Genomic DNA, 21,113 nt, shown 5'->3' with positions numbered 1-21,113 from the left:
CTGTCTGAGCTTTTTGTTCAAGGCTAGCTCTCTAGTATTATGAGCCACAGCACCACTTCCAGTTTTCTGGTGGTTAATTGGAAATGGAAGTCTCAGACTTTCCTGCCAGGTTGGCTTCGAATTGTGATCCTCAGACCTCAGCCTCCTGAGTAGCTGGGATTACAGGTATGAGTGATCAGCATCTGGCTCATCTTTGTTGTTATCCTTTCTTCCTTTTCTAATTTTCTCTATACATCCCCCAAATAATTTTGTTCTGAACAACTCTACTATTCAGTAATAGTTGAAAAAAGATAAACAACTGTTAGAGAAAAACTTGCTGCTTTTAAGTGAAGAAATAATGTTGACTGTTGAAAATTTGGAAAATATACATAATTCTATTACTTAGGGATAATAAGATTAACATTTTGGTATATTTTCTTTTGGGCTTTCTCTATGGATCAAATTATTGAGACAGAATTGTATATCACGACATATTTAATCCTGATTTTTTAAGTAGTTCTCTACATAGGTATGTTTATTGTTAAATATCTCTCACATTACTGCTTAATTACTGTGTAGCAAAGAAATAACTTGCTTTTGCCACCCCCCTGGGGACTTTAGCCAATGGATAATGGAACAATATAATGTATGATGGGGACTTTAGAACACATTGCATTAGTTCTGATCTCCAGAGGAAATGGAGGAAGGAACTAGAGATTAAAGATCAGCCATGTAGACAACAATTGCACAAAGCATAGCAAAGTCTTGGGCAGTCCTTCTAGGTTGATAATATTCGATGTTTTGTCCCTCTAATTATAGGAGGGTAATGTGTTCATATTTGGAACCTTCTCTGTGGTTGTTCTAATTTGCATCTTTTGCTATAATAAAACTAGTTGGTAAAGCACCTAACACTGTAGTACTGGGCACAAAACCTCTAAGAATAGTACTCTGTTGAGTTCTGTAAATCAGATTACATTCTAGTAATCTGACAAATCTGAGTGTTTTTGGAATCTGGGAGATCTGTGGACAGCTGGCCTACAGTGAGAACAGCCTTGGGGACTCCTGAACTTGAGGCTGATATCTGAAGTGAGGATACTTCTATCAAGATTATCCTCGGCAGTTTGTCAAACTCCCTTGCAGTCTGGTGTCAGAAATCTTGGGCTGGATTTGGAGTGTGCTGAAGATGTACGGCACTTGCCTAGCAAACAAAAGGCCAGCGTTCAGTACTCAGTACTGGGTGGTGGGGAGGGAGAATCTCAGGCAGACTTGGAAGTCTAGAAGACAATATGCCCTTAAACTTGTGTTCACTAACTGTGTAAGTAGTGTCTAATTTTCTTGACATTTTAACAAATCTTTATTGTAAACAGCATACCAACTGATATTTATATGCACAAATTATAGTTTATACTTGATTTGTTCCTAAGAAATAATAAAAGATGAAATCACTAAAATAATGAATACAAAGTACCAAACTGATTGTCCAAAAGAACAATTTTTAGTGATTATTTACATCTAAAAGAATTAGATTTCTGGGGCTGGGAAGGTGGCTCAGTGGTAGAGCACTTGCCTTGCATGCATGAGGCCCTGGGTTCGATTCCTCAGCACCACATAAGCAAAAAGAAAAAAAAAGCCAAAAGTGGCGTTGTGGCTCAAGTGGTAGAGCACTAGCCTTGAGCTGAAGAGCTGATGGACAGCGCCCAGGCCCAGAGTTCAGGCCCCACGACTGGACCCAAAGAAAAAAAAAAAGAAAAGTCTCACGGACCTTCCTGCCTGGGCTGGCTTTGAACTGTGATCCTCAGATCTCAGGCTCCTGAGTAGCTAGGATTACAGGCGTAAGCCACCGGCGCCTAGCTCAGAATTAGATTTCTATAGCCACCATTTCTAGATTATTTTTCCTAAATATATCTTTACTTTTGTTACTTTTCCTAAAAACCAATTCTATCTTTTTTTTGGGGGGGGGGGGTCCAGTCCTGGGGCCTGAACTCTGGGCCTGGGCGCTATCCCTCAGCTCTTTAGCTCAAGGCTAGCACTCTACCACTTGAGCCACAGTGCTACTTCCAGTTTTTTTTTTTCTGTTTATGTGGTGCTGAGGAATCGAACTCAGGGCCTCATGCATGCAAGGCAGGTGCTCTACCACTGAGCCACCTTCCCAGCCCCAATTCTATCTTTTTTAACTAGACTTTGTATATTGCTCTCTAGATTACTAGGATTTTTATTCTTTTACAAAGGCTTCTTTATGTTTGTTTGTTTGTTTTTGTTCTTCTTATAATTACATGAATTTAACTTTAGCTTTTGCTTGTATTGGCTATTGGCTACCAAGCCAGATGTTGGTGGCTCAACTCTGTAATCCTATCTACTCAGGTGGCTGAGATCTGAGGATTAATGATGAAAGCCAGCCTGGGCAGGAAAGTCCCTGAGACTCATTTCCAATAAACCACCAGAAAACCAGAAGTAGCGCTATGGCTCAAGTGGTAGAGTGCTCACCTTAGCTGAAGGGCTAAGGGACAATGCCCAGGCCCAGAGTTCAGGCCCCACGACTGACAAAAAAAAAAGAAAAGAAAATTAGAGAAAAGAAAAGAATACAATCAGAACAAAGAAAGTTTAAGAAAGTAGAGTGTGTAGGATTTGGTAGTCTTGTTTTTTTGTTGGTCCTCAGCCCTTCAGCTCAAGGCAAGCGCTCTACCACTTGAGCCACAGTGCCACTTCCGGCCTTTTCTGCTTATACAGTGCTGAGGAATTGAATCCAGGGCCTCATGCATGCAAGACAAGCACTCTACCACTGAGCCACCTTCCCAGCCCTGTATTCTGTTCTATTTTTGGAGGTACTTGGGTTTCAACTCAGGGCCCTGAGCTCTACAACTTGAACTATAACCCTAGTTTTGCTATTTTCTGATTATTTTGGAGATGGAGTGTATTTTTATGATACTTTACATCTATTGCTATTTCAATTCAAGAATCCTTAGTCCTTAGGGACACATAATTTGTTGCATGAGATATCATCTGCCAGTTTTCTAATGTGTGTGTGTGTGCGTGTGTGTGCGTGCGCGTGCGGGCGTGTGTGTGTGTGTGTGCATGCGTGCCTTCCTGGGGCTTGAACTCAGGGTCCCTGATTTTTTTGTGTGTGTGCTATTGGCTGGCACTCTACCACTAGAGCATACCTCTACTTCTAGCTTTTGGTGGTTAATTGGAGGTAAGAGTCTCACAAACTTTTCTGCCTGGGTTGGCTTTGAATTGCTAAGTATCTAGGATTATAGGAGTGAGCCACAATGCCTAGCTTGCTAATCTATTTTTAATACGAAATCATTATCTTCTGAATTATAACCATAATAAACGCAACAAGGTTAACTTACCTCTTCTTCAATAGCAAATAATTTGACAATATTTTTGTGATTGAGTTTTTTTAGCACTTCAAATTCTCTCATTTGAACATCCACTGGACGAAGGAAGCTTATGTTATTAAATACTTTGATAGCAAATAAATCACCGGTTTTCTAAAAGAAAAGAACAGAAAGTCATCAGAACTAGCTATCACAATTCATAGTTCTTATAGTAGACCATCAGGCATTCTTTAAACAGTTAATTTACACTATGACTTGTGTTGACCCAACTGACTGCTCAAAATATCTTTCAAATTGTCTATCTTGGGGATGGGAAGGGAAAACTGGGAGAGAGTGAGGGAAGGAGTGACATTTCCAAAAAGAAATGTACTCTTTACCTGACTTACCTAACTGTAACCCCTCTGGACATCACCTTTCTAATAACAATAAACATTTTTTTAATTGTATATTTTGGAATTTTCAAAAGGCTATTTTATTTAATGATTTACACATTATGGCCTACTAGTGACAGAGATAGTCATTACACGTCAGAAGATAAAAGCTTCAAGTTTCAAAAGTTCAATCATCTTCCGGATAAGAAATCGAAAGTGAAATTTCCTGTTAATATAATTAACTTTTCAAAACTATTTCTTGGCTTGGGTGCATGGACACACACACACACACACACACACACACACACACACGCGCGCGTACACACACACACACGCGCGTACACACACACGGACAAGAAGAAGGAAGAGAGAGGAAAAGAGTCCTACAGGTTGGAGAAATGAGGTTAAAGTGTATTTCCTGGTCAAATCACGCCACTACTTCACTGAGAAACTTCATGCAATTCCACTAGGTGCCTGGGGCAGATTGTTCCTTCAATGACCACATCTGGAACGTTAAAGGCATGTCTTCTACTGAGTACTGGCACAGTTTGTGCTCACTTGCTTATGGTCTACTGAAGTAGCCATCCACAACACTGAAATGCTCAGCAGTGGCTGGCACAGAGTATCACTGGTATAAAACACACATAAATTTCAGGTACCATCATTTTTGTATATTCTTCAAACTAATCTTACTCTAAAATTCTCTTTGAGACAGGCTTACTTCATCTCAATCGCTCAAATCAGGAAGTTTCTTCCTCATGGTCAGTCCAGATGCTTTTGAGTTCAGAGATTCCCCCAATTTATCCCAGGTCAAACTTCCCAGGAGCAAGTGGAAAGATCATTCTTGTTGGGGTTCAAGTGTGTCCTGTTTAGCGATGTTTTATGGCTGAGTGTACTTTAGTACAAAACGGATTTCACCACTACCGGTCATCATTCTTCTTCTGCATCAGAACTGTAGTCTTTTGCTTTACACTATTTAGCTGTTTATAATTCCATCTCTTAATATCACTATTTGAGGGCCACCATCTAGTCACACCAAATATACAGAGACATATGTTCCTTCTAAAGGAAAATGGCCATGGATTGCTTTTAGTCAATATGAAAAGATGATAAGAATAATGTAAAGTTCAACTACACTGTTTTTCCATTTATTCAGCTGAGATAAAGACATTGCCAAACCTATCTGTCACCTAACCAAGAATTTATTTTCCTTAAGAACACTAGCCTCAAACTCATCCTGAAATAAGGAGATTCCTAAGAGAGGAGCAACAAAGGAAATAATACGATGTTACAATGTACCTACTAAGCTTAGGGCCAATATTCCCAAATTTTTGTAGTCTATCATACCTGTGAGCTTCTTGCATGTGGTAACATACCATTTTTCTTTCACCTACCTGCACAGACAGCCATCACTCACTGTTACTAGGTCAGAGAATATACACATAGTATTTGGAGATCTGCATATGATATTTATACATATGCACAGATCAGTATATCCTTTGCAGGTCTTCTAGTCAACTTCACCATGGTTATCACTTACATGCACATATACCCTCCACACAATGGTAGTTAAAGGTATCTTAATGATAAGAAAGAGCACATTGAATAACATGTACTATATTTAAGGACTGGGTCATTCTGAGCACTAATAGGGGTAATACCATGATTTTGCAATCCTTTAAATAGTTAAGGAAAAGTAGAATTTGTTTTAGTATAGTCCTAATTACTTGAAATTGATGTCACTAAGAACAAACGTGGTTTCCTAAAATAAATCACTGAGAAGACTATTAGGGACACTAATCTAGGTCTTAGCAACTTTTAAAATAAATTTGTATACTACCTTGCAAATCCATCTTTTAGATTTGAAATCTCTACTTTTTATTTAAAATCCTTACTTCAGATTTACACACTATACTGGAAAGAGTATACCTTTGTTTCTTTGATGAATTTTGGGTTATCTTCTAGGGTAGGCTAGTTTATACTCATTCATTCACTTATTCTTCATTCAATAAACCTCCCTGAGTACCTACTATGTGGAGGCACTTGCACAAAGGACACTGAGTAACTAAGGCCCTCTCCAGAAGCAGAGGGGAAAATGCTAAAAGCTGTCCACATGACACTTATGATTCATTCTCTATGTTCTTTCCCAGGGAAAATAGCCCTTCCCCCCACGTCTTGTCTGTCACTGACAGAACTGACTGTTAATCTCAAGGCGACATGAAAGGAGGAAACATTTCTCTCTAGATTTTAATCATTTCTGAAAATAATTTAGAATGATTCAGTCATTTAAACAAATTCATAGTATTGAAAAAAACTAGTGATTACTTGCATTAAAAAAGGAATCCTAACCCCTATTATTTTTCTAGCTTAAAGAAAAAAACCAGGATAGCATCTTTAATTATCTCTAATTGCTTCATTTTAAATTATTCTCATCCTTCAATTAAAACTAGACAAAAATCCTTTTAGCTCTTAAAGTAATTCTTGGCTTATCCCTTTTACTTCCTTTTCTGCTACCAAGTTCTGATTACATCACAGGTTCTTAACCCTGGGCTCCTTGTTGAGGATCTACTTTGTGGGATACCATCTTTGTGGGCATACAAACCCATGGTAATCAGTTTTAGTGAGATCACTCACTAGTATTAGGGAGGTAGATGAAGAGAAAGACTTAAAAGGCACAACTGTAAAGTTATATTCTCCAGTCTCTCTCTCTCTCTCTTTTTTTTTGGTCAGTCCTGGGGCTTGGGGTCTGTCCCTGAGCTTCTTTATGCTCCAGGCTAGCACTCTACCACTTGAGCCACAGCACCACTTCCAGCTTTGTCTGAGTAGTTTATTGTAGATAAGAATCTCAGGGACTTTCCTGCCTAGGCTGGCTTCAAACTGTGATCCTCAGATCTCAGCCTCCTGAGTAGCTAGGATTACAGGCGGGAGCCACCAGCACTTGGCTCCAGTCCCTTTTTAATCAACTTCTTGGTTTTTTCTCCATTCTATAACTATGCCGCCACTGGGTAAATATGTTCACTGTCTCTGACACATGCCACAAAAAAGACTCAAAATTATTGTCAGTTTACTAGAAATGTGCTTTCAGAAAAGTGAAAAGAAGACTTGAAAGTTGTAACTGTGCTTACCTTATGTCTACCACGAAAGACATTTGCAGTAGCTCCTTGGCCCAAGATATCAGATAAAAGCCACAGATGATTAGAAGTGCTCTGCATCTCTGCTTAAGTAGTCAATACTAGTGTTATACACTAAGGAAAAGAAAATATTTGCATGTATGTTTTAAGGGAATGATAAAGTTAAAAACAAATGTTAGCTATTCTTAATCTCACACAATACTAACCTAATTATTTACTGCTATGTGCTGAAGTATAAAAATGTACAATGTAAAAAAGCTAACTTTCCAGCAAAATATGTATATTTATTTATTTAATTGGGGGGGGGATGGGGCTTAAACCCAGGGCCTGGGTGCTGTTTCTGAGATCTTTTGCTCAAGGTTAGCGCTCTATCACTTTGAGCCACAGTTTCATTTCTGGCTTTTGAGGGGTTATTTGGTAAAGAGTCTCATGGGGACTTTTCTGCCTGGGCTGGCTTCAAACTGAGATCCTCAGATCCCACCCTCCTGAGTGGCTAGGATTATAGGCATGAGCAACAGACAACTGGCTACTTTCTAGAAGTATTAAAGGCTAACATGCTGTGTGGGTGCTGAAAAAAACCATTAAGCCAATTTGCATGTCATATTTTCAATTTAATCACATCACAGGAATGAAAGAAAGGTCCATTTTTCGACTTTGGTCTTTGATAAAATGTGATATAGTTACTTAGCTACTTCATATGTTTTGAAAGGTAAGTCAATAATAACTTTCTTTTTTGAAATAGTTTCACTATATAGTCCAGGCAAGCCTTGAATTGCAATTCTCCTGCCTCAGCTTCCCATGTACTAAGAGATAGATTATATATAAAAATTTTAAACTAAAGAAAAGTAGACCTGCTGGGCCCTGTTATCTTAGTCACTCAGGAGGCTGAGATTTGAGGACTGTGGTTCAAAGCTAGATTGGGCAAGAAAATCTGTGAGACTCTGATTTCCAAATAACCACCAAAAAAAGTTGGAAGTAGAGCTGTGGTTCAAGAGGTGAAGTGCTAGCCTTGAGCAAAAAAGCTCAGGTATTGTTCCTAGACCTTGAGTTTAAGCCCCAGGATCTGAACAATAAACAAACAAAAAGAAAAATAGACCTACAATTCTCCCTTAAACCTGCTACCATGTCAAATCACAACATAATCTTAAAACCCTTCCACAGTAAGCTAGAACAGAACAGTTTGCTAGACTGAGTATTCCTTGTTGAAAAAGGAACTCCAAGAAGGAATATACAGAATATAAAATAGGTTGGGAACATACAGAATGGCCAGGAATGCAGAATTTCAAAAATCTCTATATACAAACATATATATTTACATAACTTTACCACCAGTCTAATTTAGCCAAGATATGTTATATACATGGATTTCCTGGAGATATGCAATAAAGTCGAATTCCTTTACACCAATAAGGAACACCCATTTTCCCCATATACTGCATTCCACTCATGGGAATACCTCATGGGACTCCTCCTTAATAAATGTAACTTTGCCTTTGCAGCTAAGTGGCAAACAGTATCATTAAGTACTTGTGTGTATCTAGTGGATACTATAAAAACCCAATTATCAACTAAGATACCTGCTTTCTCTATATGCTGACATCAAAACATGGCTCCACAAGAGTGATCAGGGGAAATGTCTTTTTGAGAGTATCAGTAACCCTACCATAACAGCAAAGTAAAACATGACTCAGCACACCCACCAGGTGCTTACTATATAAATCTTCCTTAATTTTTGACAACTATAGAGGTAGGCACTCAACAAGTCTATTAGTGGTGATGCGGTCTAAGTCCACTTCCTTTCACCTGCCAAAGCGAAAGTTACAAAGGATGAAAACTGGTTTGGTGACAAGGCCTACGGACAAAGTTCCAGGATTTCAAAACTCAACCACAATGATCATCATTCATCTATAGATACTACAGTGGAGGTTCCAGAAAAGGGTGAGGAGGTCAGTTGGGGGGTTATACACTTGACAATTACTAGGGAGAATCTGTTTGGCGGCTACTAAATGTGTCTGGGAAGTGGTTTCGAAAACACAGCCACCTAGGAGGAGCTGGGAAACACTACGGAATTTGCATGTTGTGTCTCGAAAAAACCCGTCACATCACGGAGACCCTGGCTAACTATCTGAAAAACCAGTCCATTTAAGCACTGCGCCCCGGGTCAAGGCTGGGGAGAGGGGGCGGCGTGTGCGGGGCGGGGGTGGGGGGAAGCGGGGTATTCAACTCCGCCGGGAAAGGCCGCCCTTCCCCCGCTCCGGGGGTCAGGCCCAGACCCGGTCACCCGCCTGGGCTTGTCCTCCGCCTACCCGCCGCGGCCGCAGCATCTACCAGGGCCCAGGGTTCGGGTGAGAGAACCGGCCGGGAGATGCAGGGCGCGGGGCCCCGAGACTTCTCCCCCCGCTCCGGACACTGCAGACAGAGCGAGGCGGAGTCCGCGCAGAGCTCGGCCGCAGGTCAGCGAGGGGTCCGTCAGGTCGCCCACCCGGCCCCTCCTCTGACTCAGCACGCCGCCTTCCCACAGGAACAGCCGGCCGCCGTAGGCCGCACCGCCCCAGCCCACGACGCTCGGCCTCTCCACCCGCGCCCACCCCACTTACCCAGGCGAGTCTCGCCCGCGCCACCGCCAGCGGGCTCCGGCGGCCTTCCAGAGCCCCAGGCTACTTCCGGCTTCGCCAGTCCCGACCGAGGACCACGTGACCGACGGCCAGCGCGCATGCGCACGCCTGCCTGCCGCTCAGTCCGAAACACACAGTTTACAGCCTCCGCCGCAGGGCCGGAGCTGCTCCGGGGCCGTACGTAGTGGCGGCGACTGTAGCGGAGAGAAACCGCCTCACTCCTCAGCCCGGTGGAGCATCGTGAACAACCCCGCCACTGCAAATCCCGCCCCGTTCCGGAGCCCAAGCGCTGCTGGTGGAGGAGGAGTGGTGGCAAACATTCCCACAATCACAAGTAGGCAGAAGGCTGGACGCGCGGGACTGCGGAGGGCACGGTCCCAGCCCGGGGGATCAGAAGTCGCCGGGCTTCCGTGGAGCCGGACGCTCCCCTCCCCAGTCGGAAATGACAATCTTCATCTGTTGACCTTATTTCCTCCTTCCTAAAATGGCAATAGGTTTCAGTACCAACTTCAAGAACTAAAACCAGTACTAAAATCAGGTTCTGCTCAAAAGCAGCTATTCCTTAGAAAGGGGTCCTTTGCGCACACGTCAGCACACAGGGAAGGCAACGACTTGGTGATGTACTTGGAGCGAGAAGGCTTCCAGTCCTCTCAGCAGGACTTTGATCTGAGGTTGTATCTCCGCCTGTAACTGGCTACAAGCAAATTTTCTTCTGTCTAGCTTCAGTGTGTGTGTGTGTGTGTGTGTGTGTGTGTGTGTGTGTGTGTGTGTGGTGCTTATCAAATTCACAATGGAGTTAACTTCAGTGTGTGTGTGTGTGTGTGTGTGGTGTTGTGCTTATCAAATTCACAATGGAGTTAAAAAAATTCCACTCCAATGAGTTCTTACAAAGGAAATTAATTTATTAGAATTTTAAACTTTTGAGATGAAATCATTTGAACAAATCTTTTCACCGCTTACAATTTCAACATTTCAGTTACTGAATAACAAGAGAAAAGCCTGTCAAAAGGTTCTCCTAATAGTAAGACTCCCAGCACAAAGTTGTGGGAGAAAATGTGGCTGAGCCCAAGAACTTACCACATAAATGATTAAAATGCCACACAGTACTTTTTAAAAAGGTCAAGCCACTTGTGAAACAACATTAGCATTAAGACTGAAAAATAAAACTGTCAGGCACAGGACTAAATCAGGTACCAAAAAACCCTGTGGTTCCATAGTCAAGTTACCCAAATTCCTAAAAGTCTTTCCTCCATTATCCCATCTGTAACAAGTGAAAGTCATCCTTGGGACAAGTTACTTGGGTGTTTGCTTTCTGAAATAAGATAATTAATGATGGGATAGTTTCCTGATTGTGATGCTTGGGGAAACATCAAGGAACAAAGATGGAAATATACATGATATATAACATGAAATTTAATTTCTATTTACATGCTCATTTCCATGTCCTGATTTTCCACACATGATTTTACTGAAGGGTTTTAAGGACCTAGGGGAAAATGTTTTATTTTTCTACATATGGAATACTATAGCATACAAACTAGTATCAAAGCCTCAATGTGCTAGCTACTGTAAGAAGTTCATGTTTAACTCATTGAATTCTTAATGAGTTATGAGGTAGCTACCATTATTTTCCCCCACTTATGAGAGACAAACTAAGGCAGGATGAAGCTTTTTAATGTACTCAAGATTCTAAACCAGTTACTGCCATAACTGGTGTTTCAACTACTTAATCTGGGTAGAGAGGCCATATTCTATAAACTTTACTATCCTATGCTATGAGTGAGTATACTTCCAGTAATTTCTACTATTGCAACAGAGCAAACTTATCTTTCCATGGTATAGGGGAACCAAGCAAAGAAACACAAAATTTTCACTTATCTATTCTTATAAACATTTTAAGTACAGTTTAAGTACATTCGACTGATTTATTTTTATAGTTAACTGTTAAATTTAGTTTAATACCTTTATTCCATGATGTAAGGAAAATATATAAGGCTCTTCTGGAATAAAACCCAGAAAGACTCACACTTTACACAATTTAGTATAAAGTTTTAGGGATCTTACAGGCCACTAAAGCTTATCAAGAAAAGCACTAGGCAACACATTGGCCAAAGGTTAAAAAAAAAAAAAAAACCCTAATAAAAAAATTTTTCCCTTTTCTTTTTATGGTGTTAGGGATTGAACTGGGTACTAGTAATATCAAGAGCCTACCAAGTCACAACCCAAATCCCATTAAAGACTTCATTGGGCTTTAACATTTTTTAAACTTGTGTTTGTAGATACTCTGCTGCTGTTTTGTCATTATGTCTCTCCTCCAATGCTACTGATACTATTTTTAACTCTTGCTATCTTATGTAGCTATGGATAAACATAGAGAAAAGCAGGGGAAGTTCTTTATAGTAAGTAGTGGCTGATTATTTACAAATACCATAAACATATAGGTACATTGTGCTCCTAAGTACATCCAATGACAGAGGAAAATCATGGTTATTTTTACTTTTGTAAACACATTCTAATGCATTTTAAAGAGGATTTATCTAACAGATAATCTTTTAGGAGCATATTAAATGAAACAAGGCATCCATATCTAATTTGGAAACCTTTAAATTGGAAATCAGAGTGGTAAGATGAGAAAATAAGGCTAGAATCTTTATAATAATTCCAGAAAAGACTTTGTAGATTTCACTACATAAAATTTATTTTTTTTATAAAAAATGTATTAATACCCTCAACCTACTTTTAGATTGGCTAACTTATGAACCCATTCTCTTGTAGAATACACATTGGCATTGAAAGTTTAAAGAAATGTAATGGCTATCTAGTTGTGATTGTTGCATTCATCCCATATTTTATGTGTTTGCACATATAAAAGAAAACTAAATTTATTCAAACTTTATGCTCAGCAATTTTTTCCCCTAAAAAAGTACACTGTTGTCCATTGCTATGTTCTTTATAAAGGACGTCAGTTTCAAATAAAGAAAGAAACAACAACTAAGGTACTAGGATAAGATAACTCTGCTGTGTCTTAACAGCATTTTTATGTAAAACAATTTGAGCTGGCATGCAAGCAACTTTTGTTGTCACATACCTGTATTGAGGGAAAATTACACCCTTTTTACATAAAAATCTCAATACATACACTGCAATAAGCTCAGAACAATTAAAAAAAAAAAAAAGACCAGTGTGAATGGCACATAAAAACAACTTCTTTATAATTAACTGGAATTCCTGATCATGAATTAGGCACGGGAACATCCAGTCTTTAGGGTTTTGCTCTCTGGAAGAACACCTGTAAAATAAAGGATTAGAGCAATTAATTCAAATGTCAGAAAATCTCTCATGTAAAGAGTAACTCTGCTAGGCACCGGTGGCTCATGCCTGTAATCCTAGTTACTCAGGAGCCTGAGATCTGAGGATCACGGTTCAAATCCAGCTGAAGCATGCAAGTTCCTGAGAATCATCTCTAATTAACCACCAGAAACCTGGAAGTGACACTGTGGCTCAAGTGGTAGAGTGCTAGCCTTAAGCTAAAGAGCTGAGGGGCAACTAAAAAAATAAAAAAATAAAATAGACATCAGAAAACTGTCCAAGAAAACTGCATATGTAACTTTTTTTTTTTTTTTTTTGCTGGTCGAGGGGCCTGAACTCTGGGCCTGGGTGCATCCCTCAGCTCTTCATCTCAAGGCTAGTGCTCTACCACTTGAGTCACACGCCACTTCTGGCTTTTTTTGTTTATGTGGTGCTGAGGAATCGAACCCAGGGCCTCATGCATGCAAGACAAACACTCTACCACTGTGCCATCTGCCCAGCCCTGCATATATTAACATTTGCAAGAGTTTAGTATAGTAGCAAGTGGTTTCATAGAAACTCTATTATTACAGATTCCTAGAAACAACTTTTATGTTTCTATGAATTCTTCTGTTATTTAACTGTTTGAAGCTAAGACAGGTTTTTGTTTGTTTACAAATACATACCTTTAAGTAATTTTTAAAAACTTTAGCATCAGGCTGCTGAAGTGCTTGAGAAAACTCCTGGGGTGGGAATGGGGTGAGGAAGGAAGGAGAGAAAAGGGAGAATCAATATGTTTGCATGAAATCCATCTTAACCAGACTCACAGTATATCCTTTTTTAAAAAAAAAACTGAGAAGAAAAACAAGACTTACACCTTAACCACTTTTACATGGACAGTATAGTAGTGCTAACTACATGCATAGCATATCACTAAAGGTTTCATCTTGCAGAACAAAATTCTATATCTATTAGAACATAAGGCCTATGAAAAAGGAAAATTGAAGTTTCTTTATAATTATCTTTTTTTTTGGGGGGTGGGGTGGTTCAGTCATGGGGGCTTGAAATTAGAGCCTAAGTACTTTCCTGAGTTTTTTTGCTTAAAGTTAGTATTCTACTACTTTTAAGCCACAATGAGACATCTGTTTTTCTGGTGGTTAATTGGAGATTCAGCTTGGGCTGGCTTTAAACTGTGATTCTCAGATCTCAGCCTCCTGAGTAGCTAGGATTACAGGTATGAGCTATGAGCACCAGGCTTTTTTAATTTAAAAAAAAATTTTTTTTTTGAAGGCTAGCACTCTACCAGCCCCACTTCCAACTTTTTCTGTTTATGTGGTACTGAGGAATCGAACCAGGTGCTTCATGCATGCTATATTCCCAGCCTTTATAGGTATCTAAAAGAACAGAATTACAGACTTAGACACTATTCTGGAGCATTTTTTGCTCAAGGCTAATGTTCTACCAACTGAGCCACAGCTCCACTTCTGACTTTTGGAATTTTATTGGAGATTAAGAATCTCATAGACTTTTCTGGCTAGGCTGGCTTCAAACTGCAGTTCTGAGATCTCAGCCTCCTGAATAGCTAAGAGTACAGGTGTGAGCTACCAGTGCCTGACTCACTGTAAGAACTTTTCAGAACATTCTTTTTTTTTTTTTTTTTTTTGGGTCTGGTTGTGGGGCCTGAACTCTGGGCCTGGGTACTGTCCCTCAGCTCTTCAGCTCAAGGCTAGTGCTCTACCACTTGAGCCACAGCATCACTTCCAGCATTTTTTTTTCCATTTTGCTTATGTGGTGATGAGGAATCGAACCCAGGGCCTCATGCATGCAAGGCAAGCGCTCTACCACTGAGCCATCTTCCCAGCCCCCTTCAAAACATTCTTATTTTCACCCTAGCACTGGGTATGGAACTCAGAGCCTTATACATGCTAAGCAAGCAATCTACTACTTATACTGAGAAACTTCTTAAAATCATAGTTGAAAAACCCAGTATTAAAATGTCCTTACTATCTAAAAGGATCCAAAAGTAAGAAATGATGACTAGAAAAAGGGTGAAGTCTTCCTGGTATAGTGGCGTTTTCCATACTCTCAGTATCTACTTCCTGCTCACTCGCCATTATGCCCAAGAAGAGGAACTACAGCACTTGTGGTAACTAGGGGTCAGTGATTTGATAAAGATCATGATAGTGAAATACAAAACATGCAGGGAACTGGGCAAAGCACCAAAAGAATTCATGTTTTCAACATGGCTCAAATGTAATTAAAAAAAAAAAAGGTACAGATCTTGACAGACACCATCAGCCTTCGTGTGATTCTGTTTAGTAGATAGTGGAAAGGAGGTCCAAGTAGATATAGAGATCAAGAACAGTAAGTTGATCACAGAGCTATCAAAAAAGAAATAGTAGAAAAGAATGAGGACACTCTTGAAAAACAAGTGGGAGAGAAAGCTGCTCATACTGGCCTTAAAGGATTTCTGTGGGAATCCAATATGCATGGAAGGATGAGTGCCCTACTCAGGACTAGTGCTGTTACCCAAGGAGATGACAGAGAATTATGACCGAGGTCCAGACACACACCTGTGCAGGAAGTGATACCCTATGTGAAAAATTAACTGTCCAGTAAGCACAAGACCATGAGTTCAAACTTCAGTATAGCTGAAAGAAAACAAAAAGAGCTGGGCATTGGTGGCTCACGCCTCTAATCCTTCCTACTCAGTAGGCTGAGTTCTAAGGACTGCAGTTCAAAGCTAGCCCAGGCAGGAAAATCTGTGAGAGACAACTCCATTTAACTACCAGAAAACAGGAGTGAGGCTGTGTCTGAAAGTAGAACACTAGTCTTGAGCAGAAAATCTAAGGAATAGTGTGCCCAGGAACTGAATTCAAGCCCAATTGACCACAACAAACAAACAAACAACAAAAACCCAAACAAAAAACACAAATAAAAAGCTAGAAAACAACAGCAGCTAGGTGCAGTGGTACACATTTGTATAAGGAGCCTGAAGGAGGATACAGTGATTTCTAAACTAACCTGTAACTCATCTCAAAAGAAAACAACAAAATAAACACAAAAACTTCCCAACTACATAAAAGACTTAGTTGATATGGATATAGAGAAACTGGAATCTCTGCACATGGTTGATGCGAAATTTGAGCAGCTGAAAAAGAGTACATTCCTCTCCTTTTTCGCTTTCCTTTCTCGCCAAGTCTTTTTTTCCTATGCCTAAATGCAAATTAATAAACTATTGAAAAAAATATTCACATATAATGGAATGCTGTCTTCTTACAACAGTAAAATGAAATCAAACCAACCAACCAAAAATTTGCTGAAACAAACTGTAGAATATGCATACCTTATTAAGCTCCATGTGCTATTAGTTCTATATCTTCAGATTTTTTTTTTTCAGTGTTGAGGATTAATCTCGCCCCCTCTCCATATACACATTATTTAGGCATGCCAGGCAAGCTCTCTAACACTGAGCCACAACTCCAGGAGAAAAGATATTCTATTGGTTACAGTTCCCTTGGCAGTTTAGGAAAGCCTACTCAGATTTAGAATCATTTTGGAATGTTTAAAATGCATAAAATGTAGTATTGCAGGATTAAAAAAAGAAAGCAATTATAAAACTAGAGTGTGGTGTTAGCACTTATCCCTTAGTAGGTGACATAGCATAGTGACATTACTTAGTAACTCAAACTTCAATATAGTGATATGCATACGATATATTCAAGTGATATTCAAGATATATGTACAAACTTCTGTGATATAAAAATATCTGAAATTTCTACTAGACAAAGTAATAGCAGTACTAATACTACCACTGTTATGTCGTTTACACAATTGTAGGAAAATAAATTTCTAGTAGAGGTTAGAGAAAATAAAACGTGTGTGTGTGTGTGTGTGTGACACAATTGTAGGAAAATAAATTTCTGGTAGAGGTTAGAGAAAATAAAACGTGTGTGTGTGTGTGTGTGTGTGTGTGTGTGTGTGTAGAGGTTAGAGAAAATAAAACGTGTGTGTGTGTGTATTTTCCCTATTCAACTTAAGTGTGTGTGTGTGTGTGTGTGTGTGTGTGTGTGTGTGTGTGTGTAGAGGTTAGAGAAAATAAAACATGTGTGTGTATTTTCCCTATTCAACTTAAGTGTGACCTCCTGGCTATGAAATAACGAAATACTCTGCTTTGTTTTGTTTTGTTTTTGGTGCCAGCATTAGAGCTTGAATGCAAGGCTTCGTGCTCTTGCCTGGCTTTTCTGCTCAAGGCGGGTGTTTTACAACTTGATCCACACCTCCACTTCTGGCTGTGTGCTAATTAATTGAAGAGTCTCTCAGATCTGGCTACATGATGGGCTTTGAACAAGGATCACAGATCTCAGCCTCCTGTGTAGCTAGCCCCTAGCACCTGGCATGAAGTAACTAGATTTTATTAAAAAAAAAAAAAATCAAGAGAATGCAATCTGGCTTTCTCTCTTTTTTTTTTTTGCCAGTGCTAGGGCTTGAACTCAGGGCCTGGGCACTGTGCCTGAGCTTCTTTTGCTCAAGGCTAGCCCTCTAACACTTGAGCCACAGGGCCACTTGCAGCTTTTTCTTTTTATGTGGTGCTGAGGAATTGAGCCCAGAGCTTCATGCACGCAAGGCAAGCACTCTACCACTAAGCCGTACTCCCAGCCCTCTCGGTCTCTCTTTTTTGTACTGGTACAGGGGCCTGCCAGGGCCTACTCACTGTATATAAACCTTTGGCTCAAAGTTAGCATTCTTCTTCAGCTCAAAGCTAGCTCTATCACTTGAGCCAGAGGTCCATTTTCATTTTTAGGTTGTTAACTGGAGTTAAGAGTCTCATGGACTTTCCTGCCTGGACTAGCTTTGAACTTCAATCCTCAGGTCTCCTGGCTCAGTGTGGTTTTCTTGCATTAAAATTTAAATTGAAGTATATACTCACCTTTACTTAACTAAATTAAGATCTAAATTTACCAGGAAAGCTCTTACCTGAATTATTTCTGGAGCTACTTGCAAGGAAGGCAGATACTCTTGTTGAAGATACTGAACACATTCTGGACCCTAAGATTAAAAGATAATTACAACCAACTTATCTTCTTTTTGGAGATTAGTAACACTTAGTAATTGGAGCAACACACACACACACACACACACACACACACACACACACACACACACACACACACACACACACACACACACACACACACACACACACACACACACACACACACACACACACACACACACACACACACACAAAACATACTTTAATGGCAACAGATTATTAAGAACAAAGACTCTAGAACCAGATTGCCTTGATTTGAAGCCTGGTTATTTCAGAACCTAAGCTTCTCCATTGAAAAAAATGAGGTTAGTAGGGGTTGAGGCTGTAGCTGAGAGACAGAGCACTTGTGGAGCATGCGTGTCTGTTCTCTAGCACAGGAAGAAAAAAACGGTTATTATGAGAATTTGATGGATTAAGAAACAAAGTTTAGAATATCTCAATATTCACTTCATAATATCTTGATTAGTGTTAAGTACTGCTAAAGATTGTTTCTAAATCCAGGCCACAAAGGTAGAACCTTTTTCCATGCACTGAAAAGGGACAGCAAACACAAGTGCTCCTGTCAGTCTCCCACTGTGTGGATTACAGATGTCTGTGGGATGGAGGAAAGCCTCCAAGTGGTGAGCAGTGCCAGGATAATGACTATCTTTAGAAATCAAAGTAAGGGCAGGTAAGGAGGAACAAAATATGATAGAAAATAACAGTTCTAAAAGCACACCTTTCTTTTCCCATTCAATAAGGGATTTAGTAGCCAGATGTAATAGATGAGGAAACCATGAATGAGGAATTGCTTGTCTGCAGCTGATTCAATTTTTACTAAAAAGCATTTAAAAGTCACCAAACTTAAGACCACTGAACATCAAGAGGTGATCTAGTACATGATCGATCTATCGATCTATCTATCTATCCATCCTCCCATCTATATCTTTACTTTTATCTTTATGGGGGTATGGGAATAAGCTTGGTGGAAGGAATAGAGAACTTTTACAAACCAACCCCTCTATCTCACTCCTTCCCTGCTTCTACAAAGAAAACTAGGATACCATTTAAAAATGGTTTTCCTTTAGCAATTTCACTTTCAAGTCTGAATTTGACTTTTAAAGGCTTTAAATATGTTGATTGTCACAACCTGAAAGTAGCAGTCGCTAAAATCAAATGAATCCATCTTTTTTCAATGAACTTTTTGCATTAACACCTGGATTTGGCGTTTAATATTACTGCTCCTCAAAGGATTTCTTCATGTTTATTCTGCCTTGATTACTAGCTCTGTAAGCCAATAGGTCTAGTTTTAAACTTAAGGAGAGGTCAAATAAGATCTGTTAATTGAGGAGAGCTAACACTACCTTGTTCCCTTCTTACCTTTTCCTTTGGTCTACCCTCGACTTCTCATAATCTCGTACAACCCCTCTATTATTAAAAATACTGATCTTTAAAATAAAAGCTGGAAAAATGTTTGTGCACAAAGTAGTTACACAATGAGGAAACATGAAGAAATACATTTCTGAATACTGCTTCACTTAATTCTGTATTAAAACTAGGATTTCTATGGACAAATGCTTTTCAACTATAAAAAGCATTCTAACTCCTTTTCATTCCCCATCTACCTCAAGTCTCCAACATCCAACAATGTTACTGGTCTTTCTCCTAAGATTTTTTACTTTTTAATTCCCATAACATACTTGGCCCTAGGGTCTACTTCTAGGTTGCTCTGGACTCTTGATTTAAAGTCATCATCTGTTAATGCCATGTCTTAAATCCCGGTATTTGCTGAAGACAAAAATGCAAAGTAGAATGGAAATAATAAAATGAACTGTGTTTATTATTTTGTCAAAATGTAAGCAAAGGCTTCATAATTTATTTCATTCAGATGTACCTTTTATTTCTGCTGAATACATTGTCTTTAGCTAATGAGTTGCCTATTGTTTTGGAAAACAGTTAATATGCCATGTATGTACAATTTTGTTTATATTATACATTTAAAGATAATGTTAATAACCTATATAAATTTGTGACTTGAAGCCTAAAATATAATCTTCTTTACTAATTCATATATTCAAAACAAAAATTTCTTATAGCATAGAAACCAACTGAATTGCCTTCAAAATTTGGCAATGTTTTCGCTAAATCTCATGTTAACTGAATTTTTCTTTTTTTGGTCAGTCATAGGTCTAGAACTCTGGGCCTGGGCCCTGTCCTACAACTCTATAGCTCAAGGCTAGCCATGGCACCATTTCTGGTTTTCTGGTTGTTAATTGGAGATGAGTCTCACAGACTTTCCTGCTAGGGCTGGCTTCAAACCATTATCCTCAGATCTCAGCCTCCTGGGTAGGATAACAGGAGTGAGCCACTGGCACCCAACTCTTAACTGAAATTTTTACTTTTCTTTTTTTTTGGGGGGACTTAACTGAAATTTTTAAAAAAATATTGTTAGGCTGGGGATGTGGCTCAGCTCAGTGGTAGAATACTTGCCTAACATGCATGAAACCCTGGGTTTGATTCCTCAGTACTACATAAGCAGAAATATCCAGAAATGGCACTGTGGCTCAAGTGGTAGAGCTCTAGCCTTGAGCACAGAGAGACTTAGAGACAGAGCCCAAGCCCTGAGTTCAAGCCCCAGGTCCACCAAAAAAATTTTAAAAAATAAAAAAAATAAAAAAAAAATTTAAGCTGGGCACTGGTGGCTCACGCCTGTAATGACCGACCAAAAAATAAATAAATAAATAAACCAGCAGGTAGTAAGCTTTAATGAACTTTTTAAACAAAGGAGTAAAAATTTCATTAGTTATTTGGACCTTTTTGTTCAAAGTGATGAGAATGTTATGCTAATAGTGTGGTAGTAGCAGGTTTAAAGTAGCCAAAAGCCATGTTGTTTATTTGCTGGTCTGTGACCTCTTATTGTGTTTTTTTTTTTTTTTTGGTCAGTCGTGGGGCTTGAACTCTGGTCTTGGGCACTGCCCCTGTGCTCTTCAGCGCAAGGTGAATGCTCTACCGCTTGAGCCACAGCGCCACTTCCAGTTTTCTAGTGGTTTATTGGAGATAAGAGTCTCATGGACTTTCCTGCCTGGGCTGGCTTTGAATTGTGATCCTCAGACTCAGATCTCAGGCTCCTGAGTAGCTAGGATTACAGGTGTGAGCCACTGGCGCCTGGCTTTTTTTTTTTTTTATGGTGTTTTATATCAGAGTACTTAGTAAGATTAACAAATCATCTTAGTCTTAATTTTTCAAAAAGATAAAGTCATGACCTGACTAATTCTTTCACTCCCATCACTTTACCAAACACCAAAGTGAAATCCATATTTTGATCAACCTTCTTCACACCTATATTCCAAAGAGCT

General features: G+C 39.5%; 2 protein-coding genes across 5 annotated transcripts in view; both read right to left on the bottom strand.

Moving 5' to 3' along the window:
* Positions 1-9,507, bottom strand: part of Tbk1 (TANK binding kinase 1) — a 45,601-nt gene extending 36,094 nt beyond the window's left edge. For both annotated transcript variants that reach the window (XM_069988011.1, XM_069988000.1), the window contains exons 1-3: positions 9,417-9,507; positions 6,814-6,933; positions 3,330-3,470 (exon numbers count right to left, since the gene is read on the bottom strand). In XM_069988011.1, coding sequence (XP_069844112.1) covers positions 3,330-3,470; positions 6,814-6,900 — 228 coding nt within the window. In that variant the 5' untranslated portion in view covers positions 6,901-6,933; positions 9,417-9,507. The remainder of the gene's footprint in view (positions 1-3,329; positions 3,471-6,813; positions 6,934-9,416) is intronic.
* An 807-nt stretch (positions 9,508-10,314) lies between these two features.
* The window catches only part of Xpot (exportin for tRNA), a 121,154-nt gene continuing 110,355 nt past the window's right edge, over positions 10,315-21,113 (bottom strand). For all 3 annotated transcript variants that reach the window (XM_069987941.1, XM_069987924.1, XM_069987932.1), the window contains 3 exons: positions 17,700-17,771; positions 13,409-13,465; positions 10,315-12,723 (listed from right to left, as the gene is read on the bottom strand). In XM_069987941.1, the coding sequence (XP_069844042.1) occupies positions 12,697-12,723; positions 13,409-13,465; positions 17,700-17,771 (156 nt within the window). In that variant the 3' untranslated portion in view covers positions 10,315-12,696. The remainder of the gene's footprint in view (positions 12,724-13,408; positions 13,466-17,699; positions 17,772-21,113) is intronic.

Source organism: Dipodomys merriami, unplaced genomic scaffold (assembly GCF_024711535.1).
Source record: "Dipodomys merriami isolate MVZ:Mamm:240054 unplaced genomic scaffold, mDipMer1.0.p SCAF_10, whole genome shotgun sequence".
Classification (NCBI taxonomy): domain Eukaryota; kingdom Metazoa; phylum Chordata; class Mammalia; order Rodentia; family Heteromyidae; genus Dipodomys; species Dipodomys merriami.
This window is presented reverse-complemented; position numbering and strand designations above follow the sequence as displayed.